This window comes from Diaphorina citri, unplaced genomic scaffold (assembly GCF_000475195.1).
Source record: "Diaphorina citri unplaced genomic scaffold, Diaci psyllid genome assembly version 1.1 scaffold142, whole genome shotgun sequence".
In the NCBI taxonomy this organism is placed as follows: domain Eukaryota; kingdom Metazoa; phylum Arthropoda; class Insecta; order Hemiptera; family Psyllidae; genus Diaphorina; species Diaphorina citri.
In genome coordinates, this window is record NW_007377579.1 from 253,967 (window position 1) to 265,682 (window position 11,716).

Here is an 11,716-nt window from a genome sequence, read left to right on the forward strand (position 1 = left end):
AGCCAGCTATAAACACCACGCTCGATTCTGCTCAACTTCAGTACCTATCTATTCTGTGCGGGAACTTTAGTGTAGGTACCTACTAGGTATGTACCTACAGTCCTACAGCTACACATAAAATACCTTCCTACATGTACGGCTACAAAAGTAACAACAAACAATACTCTCCTCAAAAACTCAAAAGCATTGTCAAAATGTGATTTTTTTTAAAATCGACAATCAACAGAAATCAACTGAGTCAACCGAACCAACGACAATGTTCAAATTCAAACACAACAAATTTTGGCGGTAAAAAAAGAACCAATGAGAGAGCTTCCAACGAACAGTGTTCTGATTGGTTCCTGAGGGTGTGTTTATGAACAGGGCTGAGATGAGCTCGGACGACGTGAGATAGCTGTCCCGGCGGCAATTTTTAAAATTCATTTTATATTTATTTTTGTTTGCTTTGTAATTTGCTTGTTTTTAATAGCTAATATAAATGAAAAGTATAATATAAACGTGCAAACTAAAGATAAAAAGTAAAAAATGAATTCAGATTGTACAAGTTGCGGAAAAAAAAACAAAAATTCGAATTTCCCGCCAACTTTACACACAAAAAGGCCGACGATGGCCTATCTCAGCCCTGTACATAAACACAGCCTGAAGCTTGCCAATGTCAACCAGTCAATGTCATACAGACTGCTATCCACAAAAGCAAATGAAGTACACATTCCTTTAGTGTGGAAGAGTAACGCCAAAGAATGCGTAATATTTACTACCTATACCTATACCTATATATTTGTCTTCCTGTATTTTGAATGAAGTAACCGCGAAATTTTGAATTCTTCAAATTTGTAATTTTTGATTTTGAACGTTTTTGAAAGTTGAAAGAAGAAGTCAAATTTTTGTGCTTGTTAATTGAGATTTAAGTTCAAATTCAAGTTTAATATACTGAATATACATTCTTTGTATGTTTATGATTACAACGACCACCATCCATTGTAAAGCATATTTTTTCATTCAAGTAAGAAGAAGGAATTGAATCTACATTGATGTGATTATCATGACTTCAAAGAAACAAATGTAAGTACCTACCTACATATTTAATTCTTCTCTGCACAAACTCAGAAAACAGCCATAGCATAACATTCCAAGTGGGCTGTCAACCACTTTGGACTTTAGGTAAAACATGAGCTTTGAGGAATTGAATCTACATTGATGTGATTATCATGACTTCAAAGAAACAAATGTAAGTACCTACCTACATATTTAATTCTTCTCTGCACAAACTCAGAAAACAGCCATAGCATAACATTCCAAGTGGGCTGTCAACCACTTTGGACTTTAGGTAAAACATGAGCTTTGTACCTACTAAACAAAGATAGCTGAGAATAGGGTTACCAGACAAATTTCAAAAGGAGGACATTTTGGCTAAAAAAGGCGGATATTTCAACCAAAAAAAGGACACAGAAAATAATCAACACAAAAACCACCAAATCTATGTACAGTGTACCTAGGTATATACCTACCACCTATGTATATACCTACTGAATGTACATACACTTTACATGGACTTAATTGCACAAAAATTAAATTTATGCTTTTAAAATGTTTGAGTCCTGACGTCCTCTTCTCATCGGAAAATGATACATTACTTAAATTAGGGTTTTGAGGCCGAAACTTCAAAAAGGCAGACATTTTGCTATATTTTAAAAAGGCGGGTGGACTGAGGACAAATGTATAAAAAGGAGGACATGTCCACCGAAAAGCGGACGTCTGGTAAGCCTAGCTGAGAACCAGACCAAGTTTGAGGGTAGATGCTTACCACATGAGCTTAGTCTTGGATTCAGTTTAATTCTAGAATTAACACTTAACCAGTTATAAATTGGATGTTTGGAAAATCTCTCTCTATTTCTTATATTAGGTATCTGAATCTTTCTCTATTTCAAGAACATAGGTTTACTACTTATGCACAAAACTGAACTTTTCACCTAGGTAGGTTAATCCAGCTACCTATTGATTCACCAAGTCATTTAATTGGAAGTCCAAAACTACACATAAAGACTAAATTTAATCTCAAAGTGTGACTTTTTAATTAAAACATTACAAATAAATATCTTTTTTTTTTTACTTTTTCAGTTTGGTATGTGGTTCTATCAATGGGCAGTTTACAGAACTATTTGACAAGATCAAGAAAGTAAACAAGAAGTCTGGACCATTTTCTGCAGCTTATTGTGTGGGAGACTTCTTTGTAAAAGGGTGTGAAGCTCAGTGGGATAAAGTTAAATTGGCTGGCTGTAAGTTTGTGTAAATTGATGAATAATTTTATACATCTAGGTACAATTTTTGAAGGAAAAAATCCATCAACCAATAGAATATTTTTTATTTTAATATGTACCTATAATATTATGAAGATTTTTTTCTTCCTTTCAACATACATACTTAGATGAATAGATAAAATAATATTTCCTCATAATACTTACACTCTAAATTAAAATTTATAACCTTTTAATAAAATTACTTAGCATGAATGAAGCACATACAACAAACACATAATGAGGATGGTGCCTGCATAAGTACTTTACACTGCTAGCAGTTAAAATTTATAACCTTATTAATAAAATATGTATTGATGGTGTGTGATTTATATACAGGTGTTGATTCCACTTATACATTTTTTGTGACTCTCATAAATAGCAGGTAAAACACTCAGTACATATCCACATCACAGAAGTCAGAGGATGGGGAACTTGCTCCTAAGTGTGAGATTACAACAATATGGGGTAAGTAGGGATGGTATAATTGTAGATTGTATTAATTTAAAACTAAAAAAATTATTACAGCCCAAATTACAGAAAAATTTAACATAGTGGTTGGTTGGGAAGAGCTCACTATGTGATGAAAATCCTGCCACCTAAAATAAAGGTCCTAAAAAAATACCTTATAAAATGAACCTTCTTGACGAGACACTAACCAGAGGAGAGTTTGTGAAATTCGCCAAAAAAAAAAAAAAAAAAAAAAAAAAAAAAGAGAGGACATTAAATGCTCTTGAGACCTTGCCAGGTGATTTTATATTATTATCTTATAATATAAGATTATTATTTATTTATTTATTCAACAAAATTATATTATACTATAGGAAATCCGTCACTTCGCTCCGGATTTCTGCTAGTAGGCATGGCTGTTCATGTCACTCATCCATTTAGTGGTCTTGCTCGGCGTAGCTTAACAAAAATGAACCGGAAAATAGCCTATAACCTTCACGGGAGTGCAAGCAATAAGTTGACAAAGTTTCATAGCAATTGGATGAGCGGTTTGGCCAGGCATGAAGTTCAAACAAACACACACACACATTCATTTTTATATATTAGATTATATTTTGAAAACACCCATAAAATTGATTTTGATTCCAAAGGTAATCGTGGTATACTCAATGGCCAGGCATGAAGTTCGAACAAACAAACACACATTCATTTTTATATATTAGATTATATTTTGAAAACACCCATAAAATTGATTTTGATTCCAAAGGTAATCGTGGTATACTCAAATCCAATGGTCTCAAAATTGCCTACCTCAGTGGTGTTGATGGTGAAACCAACCAAAGTGATTCCCATGTACAGTTCACTCCAGATGATGTACAGTTCATTCGAGACTCTTGTGTCAAAAATGCTGACTTCAAAGGTGTAGATCTGCTGCTGACGTATGAGTGGCCTTCTGAGGTTGTCAATCATGAGACAAGAGAGAATGTGGTAAGTTGTGTTTACTTTTGAGTCAAGGTGCCTTTGTAACAAAGTGGCTAAAACACTCTTCTTGTAGGTAATCTGTGGTTTCAACTTTTTTTTTTTAATTTTGCAATTAGAGCCAAGATTGTTTCCAAAATACAAGAGATGCTCTCACCCTAGAACTCCTTCCAGAGGAAGACACTTTAATTTTAAAATTTTCTTCTTTCTTAAAAACTCTATTTTACCTTAATCATTGGGAGGTAGTTTTGAAGTGGGTTAGTAGTGCTCCTTCAAAGGAACTTTGTCATTTAAAGTCAGAAAAATAAATAAAAGATATCCATCCCTTTTCTTGTGTTACAGCCTAAAGGTGACCTACCTCCTGGATCAGACAAAATATCCTGGTTATCCCTTCACATTAGACCTCAGTATATTTTCTCTGGCAAAGAAAATATCTTCTATGCTAGACGTCCTTACAGGTAAAACCAAAATTATTTACTTACCTATTTGTATTAAAACCAATAGTAATGTTTCCTACTAAAAGAAAGCTTCCCTGTCTTGATGAGACTCTCTAAGTAAAATTAAAGCACTCACTTACAAAGTGAACCATTCTCAGTCAATCCATTATTTTTAATACATAAATAAAACTTTTGTTTCAGAAATTACTTTGGTGGTACCAAAGAACATGTTTCAAGATTTGTATCTCTCTCCGGCATTACCGGGACCAAATGGATCTCAGCTTACAACATTACCCCCTTAGACGATATTGACCATGGTCAAATCATACCTAACATGTTCGACTGTCCATTCAATAGACAGCTGCTAGAATTCGATCTAGTCCCCTCATTGAAGGAGTCAAAAGCTCAGCAATTCTTCTACGATACAAATCCCCAGAGAGGACAAAAGAGGAAGAAGAATTTCGATGAGAAAAAGAAGAGAGGACCAGCGTTTGATGTGAATGATTGTTGGTTTTGTCTGTCAAGTACAAATGTTGAGAAACATCTGGTTGTGACCATAGGAGAAGAAATGTATGTGGTGCTTGCTAAAGGTAAGAATTTTGGTGGTTAGGTTTATTTTTTTATTGTTGAAGAGTCCTGCCGTTTAATTTAAACATACCTATCCGTGGTGCTCTTCTTTCACCGAAATTTGTACATTTTATTTGATAAAATACTTCGGTGGTTAGGTTTATTTTTTTATTGGTGAAGAGTCCTGCCGTTTAATTTAAACATACCTATCCGTGGTGCTCTTCTTTCACCGAAATCTGTACATTTTATTTGATAAAATACTTACATAGAAGGGAAAGCGCTCTAAGAACATTTTGAGGTGCCATCTCATCATCTTTTGAAAAATGCTGACAGTATATTAACCATGAACCTTTTAAAAGACCAACACAGAAATCCGAGCAATAAAGACACCACATTTAAAATACTTAAATAATTTTATTTCATAAATACTTTGACAAAAACACAGTTCCCATACTTCCTATGTCCATCAAAACATTCTTTTCAATTTTACTTTCCAGGTTGTTTAACAGAAGGCCACCTGATAATACTGCCTGTAGGTCATCATCACTCCTCTCTAGATCTTCCACCGTCTGCTGAAATTGAGCTTGAGAAGTTCAAAAAGTCCCTGCGAGCTTATTTCAAGAGTATCAACAAAATCCCGATATTTTTCGAGCGGAGTTTTAAAAACTTCCACTGTCAAATCCATGTGATTCCGATACCTGATGATGTCCAGGGCGTTAAACCTGTTTTTCAGGTATGATTTATTTTGTGTAGAATTGTGCATTTTAATATTGGGAGTAAAAATGGTGATAGTTTAGGATGTGTTAGAGCCCTAGTATTTCGGAATTGGCTTTGTTTTGAAGACATAAGTCAAAGGCAAGACAAGCATTCCAGGAAATAACAGTTTTATTTCCTGGAATGATTGTTTACAAATGTCCGGAATATTGACCATTAGGCCATTTTCCTAAAAATAAAACCAACAATTCTTGAGCTGAAGCTGAACGTAGTGCTAAACGGCTTGTAGAGTCTTACCCTCAAGGAGTAAGCAAAGAGGGTAAGGCCCGCCATTTTTGGTAAGCATTTAAGGAAGACTTGACACAATTAAATTTCCTTTTCCCTCTGTAAAGGACGCAGGTGAGGCTGAAGGCCTAGAGTTTCTCGACTTACCGCCTGGAGTTCCATTGAAGGATGTCCTCAAGAAGAAATTGATAGAAACGCCTTCTGGTAATCGAGAAGTGAATCCGCCCTTCTTCTTCCTGGTTAAAGGACGCAGGTGAGGCTGAAGGCCTAGAGTTTCTCGACTTACCGCCCGGAGTTCCATTGAAGGATGTCCTCAAGAAGAAATTGATAGAAACGCCTTCTGGTAATCGAGAAGTGAATCCGCCCTTCTTCTTCCTGGAGATGTCAGAGGAATGCAGAATGGTCATCATTATACAGAACAAATTTCCACTTGATTTTGGAAGGTGAGTTTTTCTTACTAACTTCAGAGTTGTGGTTAGCGCCGCTCCGTAGAATTCGTGTCTGGGGGTTGGCGGTTCAAGTCGAAGTCATATCATAGAATTTAGCAATGTATATTAACCGGCAATGATATTTGTGTAAAACATGCACGTCGAGTGCATGTTTTACACAAATCCCTTTTTTTTGTGAGAAGACTAACCCCTTGGCAACTGCTAAAGTCATAGGTATTGAACTTTTGCTTTTCCTCTGAGAAAGTTTTCTTTTCAGAATAGTTTTATTCTAAACGAAACAATCTATCATAATACTTACCGCCCTCAATCTTTTTCAGGCAAGTACTAGCGTCTGAAGACATCTTGAATCTGCCTGATCGGGATTCCTGGAAATCCTGCGTTGTGAGTAAGGAAGAAGAAACGGCACAGACGGTCAAATTCAGAAACGCTTTCAAACCTTTCAACTTTGTCAAAGATGATGACGATGATAGTGATTGAATTCCAGGCCAAGGAAGACTTTGTTCCTAGGGCTTCTGTAAAAGGTGCAAAGTGTTTATGTTTTAACCTTGTATTTTAAAATGAAATAAATACTCAAAGTTATGCACATACGAATTTACAAAAAAAAAACAAGGGCATTTTTTTTTTTATTATTATTATTTAGAATTTTTTAAAGTACTTTAGAAAAGCAATAATAATCATAACCAAAATTTTATTTATTAGAACAACAAATCATAATAACATAAACATGGTCATTGAGATTGCATCGTAAATTAAACTATTCAAAATCTAGGACCCTCCAGTGATCAATACCAAACCTCACAAAATACACATCCTATGAAATCAACATGCTTTAACAATAAATGTTAATTAAAAATATTTATTTACTAATATTGAAAGTACATTTATTGCAATATAATAAAATACTAGGTATTCATATGCTTTTGAGTATGTTTTTCTAAAATTTCGATCCACAGGACTTAGTATTGAAGGCTTTAACCTTCGAGTTTTTAAATGCTTAAAATAAAAAAAAAATAGATTCACAGCTGAATTATATTATTGGAGAAAAAGAACAGTAAAGAAAAATTACCGAAATAAGTGTCTAACAAAGGTTAGATACTTAACCAAAAAAAACGGATGCAAATTTTAGTAACCGAATCTTCAACGGTAATTTTCATTAGCTAAGGTCCAAATCCACCGTCACTTTTATTAAGAAGAAAAAAAAAAATCTTGTACATATTTGATTGAATTGAAATTATTTATTTGGTGCTTTTTAAAACAAAAGGTTGTTAACAAGTCAGATAAACAAACAAACAGGATCAGTAAAAATACAACAATATTAATTAAAGTACAGAAAACAATTTTTATTCCACCAATCGGTTCCTTTATTTAAAGCATTAGAATTATTTAAACCTCTAGATTATAAAATATTGCCTTGCAGTGGAAGCTATAAATTGCCTTAGCAGTGATATTTTAGGAAAATAGTGGTACCCGCGCGCCGCGTAGGAAAATGGCCTGGTAGCCAATTCCTCTGGATTTGCGAAGAACATAATTCAAACCAACCAAAAGTGAAGGCAAAATCAGACCTTGATACTGCCCGCACACGGTCAATATTAATGACAATACTTTTTCGTAGTAAAGATACGTATTTTGAATCGCGGTTAACTTGAAGTCAATAAACCAAAGGAATCCAGCTACCTATTGATTCACCAAGTCATTTAATTGGAAGTCCAAAACTACACATAAAGACTAAATTTAATCTCAAAGTGTGACTTTTTAATTAAAACATTACAAATAAATATCTTTTTTTTTTTACTTTTTCAGTTTGGTATGTGGTTCTATCAATGGGCAGTTTACAGAACTATTTGACAAGATCAAGAAAGTAAACAAGAAGTCTGGACCATTTTCTGCAGCTTATTGTGTGGGAGACTTCTTTGTAAAAGGGTGTGAAGCTCAGTGGGATAAAGTTAAATTGGCTGGCTGTAAGTTTGTGTAAATTGATGAATAATTTTATACATCTAGGTACAATTTTTGAAGGAAAAAATCCATCAACCAATAGAATATTTTTTATTTTAATATGTACCTATAATATTATGAAGATTTTTTTCTTCCTTTCAACATACATACTTAGATGAATAGATAAAATAATATTTCCTCATAATACTTACACTCTAAATTAAAATTTATAACCTTTTAATAAAATTTATTGTTGTGTGTATTTACAGGTGTGATTCCACTATACATTTTTGGACCTCATAGCTCAGAGGTAAACATCAGTAACTTCACTTCAAAATCAGATGGGGAACTTGCTCCTAATGTAATTCACTTGGGTAAGTAGGTGTTATTTGATGTATTATTAAAACTAAAAAATTATTACAGCCCAAATAAGAATAATAGTGGTTGGTTGGAAGAGCTCACCTATGTGAAAATCCTGCCACCTAAAATAAAGTCCTAAAAAAATCTTATAAAATGACCTTCTGAGATCGCGGTTAATATTATGTAAAAATATTGATATTGGTCTGCTGCGGAGCGTGTTACAACTTACAAAGCCTGTCTTCACTAATATTACTGACAGTATTGTGGAAAATATTGATAGTGTGCGGGCGGTATAACTCAACAAATTAAACACAATACACGAATACATAATATTCAACAAAAGAAACACAACTCAACTCACAGTCTTCAAAAGTCCCCCCAGGTCGAACCGTCAACTGACAGTATTGTGGAAAATATTGATAGTGTGCGGGCGGTATAACTCGACAAATCAAACACAATACACGAATACATAATATTCAACAAAAGAAACACAACTCAACTCACAGTCTTCAAAAGTCCCCCCAGGTCGAACCGTCAAGGCTTCTTCCTCCAAGATCCCGTAGTACAAGTTCCTCCCCTCCACCATTCATTGATATCACTATACGACTTTATAGGAAAGCTATCATGAAGCATAGCACAGAGTCGGCACCAGAAGAACGTATTGACAAACTCCCCTGTGCCTTTCCATCGGAAGTAGGAGTTATATAGGGTGTCATTGGCGTCCAGTTTGTTCAGATATTCCGCCAGATGTTTGGCGGATGGAAAGTCGTCGACGTGTATGTAGGAATTCATGGGAGCGGCTTTCTTGTAATCTTCTGGACGAGCCCCCATCACTATAGGCAGGACGTTGTGCCTGGAAAATAATAGGAATGGGGTTTTTATTTATTTTATTTTTTCTGAGAACTAGCCCAAAACTGCTAAAAGTAATATCGGACTTTTATTATACCTTTACTGAAACTTTAGTGATCCAAATCAGATGGTTTAGATTTAGCTGTTTAACTTTGTTGAAAATGTGCCCCAGACATAAAACTCAATACTTACGATAAGCCATTGATATACAACTTCTCCGTGATATAATCCACACAGTTCGAATTCTCAAAGGCCAAATAGAACTTGTACTTGGTATCCAGCAGTCTGAAGCACTTGGAAATTCTCGGACACTTTTTACTTCCACAGGAACCATAGATATCCACCTCAATATATTTCCCCAACTCATGCGCGTATTGAAGGCGGTTGTTTTTAGCACCACAATTGGAAACGAACCAGGCCACCTTGTGCGTTTTGTTAGCCGCGTAGTTTTTCATCTTGTCGAGTGGCATTTGCTTGTGACGGTCGTCGTAGTAGACCCACTTCTCGTAGGGCGTCACAATATCGCTGTCGGAACGGTAAGTGGCCGTCCAGTTGAAGACGTCGTTGTGAGCTACGTGTTGCGTGTGATATGGACACTCCAGGAAATATAATGCCCATACCTGGAACATGGAATGTGGAATTCTATGAAATGGCACTTGGTCCCAGCAATGGCAAAGTGAGGAGGAATGTTGATGCGGAATATATATTGATTTATTTAACGAAAGAAGCAACGACTGACCAACTAAAAACTGATAATACCCAAGGTTAAGAAAGTCGGATAAGTTTGTGTTTGAAATAGAAAGTCTAACCTACAGAAAAAATCCTTCCTTACCTGTTTAGAATTTTTTCATCTGGAATGGCCCGGATGTGTAAAATAATCTCTGTACAGGATAAGGTCTACGAATGGGGACTCCGCCTTGTTTGTCGTCAAAGCACAAGCATTCACCGGACAATTACTAAACATACTCGATCCCAACTTTACATTCCAACTAGTCAGTGCATTGAACAGCAAGATCTTCTTGACATTCTTACTGTCGTAGTTATTAGGGACGTACATAAGTTGATTCACTATTCTATCCTGCCCAGGATCTTCTTTAGGCCAAAGTTTCGAGTCTCTTCTATTTGTCCGCGGATTGATTTGAGCAGGTGTAGGCTTTCTAGTACCGTTTTTCATGAACCAGTATTTTTCTTCGAACGAGAAGTCAGTTTCTACGTAGCTATCGTCGCCCTCGGAATATTCTGGATCTTCCAGTTTGCTGTTCCGCAGGTATTCGCCACGTTTCTGATTGATTTCCTGTGAAATTGTAAACGAAGGATCTTTAGATTTCTTGTGCTTATGACTAAGTCCCTTGAGCTAGTGTATTCGACAATTCTACCAAAATATTGTCCAGTTCAAGACCGTCAGTACCGAATTAGTGGAGATGTCAAAGTAACCAACTTTCATTAATGGTGGATGCGTCAATTCTTCCAAATAAATTTTGTAGTTTATAAGTCCTAGTGGAGATGCCAAAATAACCTAATTTAAACGAAGGATCTTCAGATTTCTTGTGCTTATGATTAAGTCCCTTGAGCTAGTGTATTCGACAATTCTACCAAAATATTGTCGAGTTCAAGACCGTCAGTACCGAATGGAGCAGTTGCAGTTGGGTAAAAATTATGAATAAAAGGTCGATTCCTACGTAAAAAGTTGTGAAAAATCCAAATCTGAAGTCTAATTACGTTCCTAAACACCTATCTAGGTTCATTTGGTTGAAAATACTTGGAAAAAAAATACTCAAAAATGCTGAACACATGATTTGTAGGACGTCGAAACAAATTTCGTGGATTCAGGGAAACATACCTACATTTTAACCTGCCTTTTGGTGGTGTAGTTGTCAAGACGCTCGCCTGGTAAACAATAGGGCATGGGTTCGATCCCATGGAATTTTATCCTCATTTATTTGAGAATTTGACCACATAATAATGGAACTCCAAGGGTTAGGTGGTAGAGAACGCCTCCGGCGTTAACCTCACCTAATAGTGGTTCCCTTCCATTCAAGAGTTCATTATTATTTAATAAGTACCTAATCTCGTAGGTACCTATGTTCAGTTTATTTATTATTACTTTATTACTTACTGTCATTATTGCTCAATTCTCTCAAGTGTTTTAAGTACCCACTTAAGTGTCACTTGTCCTCATGGTCGACTTTATGGAGCCGATCAAATTGATATAAAAGTTGACACGACGTATACACTCGATTTCTCTGGAATCGATTCCCGATCTCCGGGTAGGTAAACCAACTGGAGATAACCTGAAAAATACAGATTTTAATCGTATTAAGAACTGGCTTACACCACCGGGCATTTAGGGGCAGCGTATTTCCAACTTGGTCACCCATCCAGAGAAGCACCAGGCTCAGCA

At 35.6% G+C, this 11,716-nt stretch overlaps 2 protein-coding genes across 2 annotated transcripts; one reads left to right on the plus strand and one right to left on the minus strand.

Annotated features, from left to right (window-relative positions):
- The first annotated feature begins 831 nt into the window (after window positions 1-831).
- On the plus strand, window positions 832-6,783 carry LOC103504955 (CWF19-like protein 1). The gene is made up of 8 exons (XM_026820381.1): window positions 832-1,062; window positions 2,119-2,276; window positions 3,502-3,731; window positions 4,065-4,180; window positions 4,361-4,749; window positions 5,224-5,459; window positions 5,972-6,168; window positions 6,492-6,783. Exons 1-8 carry the CDS (start codon window positions 1,043-1,045, stop codon window positions 6,649-6,651), a joined length of 1,506 nt encoding a protein of 501 aa, XP_026676182.1. The 5' UTR covers window positions 832-1,042; the 3' UTR covers window positions 6,652-6,783.
- Window positions 6,784-8,747: 1,964 nt separating this feature from the next.
- On the minus strand, window positions 8,748-10,690 carry LOC103504944 (glycoprotein 3-alpha-L-fucosyltransferase A). The gene is given in 4 exon segments (XM_008469248.3): window positions 8,748-8,861; window positions 9,005-9,319; window positions 9,508-9,935; window positions 10,148-10,690. Coding segments are annotated over 4 exon segments (1,089 nt in total). The 5' UTR covers window positions 10,490-10,690; the 3' UTR covers window positions 8,748-8,857.
- Window positions 10,691-11,716: the final 1,026 nt, after the last annotated feature.

Excerpts from the sequence above, each read along its gene's own strand:
- LOC103504955 (XM_026820381.1), top strand. The coding sequence starts at position 1,043 with ATGACTTCAAAGAAACAAAT. Across the intron at positions 1,063-2,118 it reads ATGACTTCAAAGAAACAAAT|TTTGGTATGTGGTTCTATCA; the intron begins GTAAGTACCTAC and ends TTACTTTTTCAG. Across the intron at positions 5,460-5,971 it reads GCGTTAAACCTGTTTTTCAG|GACGCAGGTGAGGCTGAAGG; the intron begins GTATGATTTATT and ends TCCTGGTTAAAG.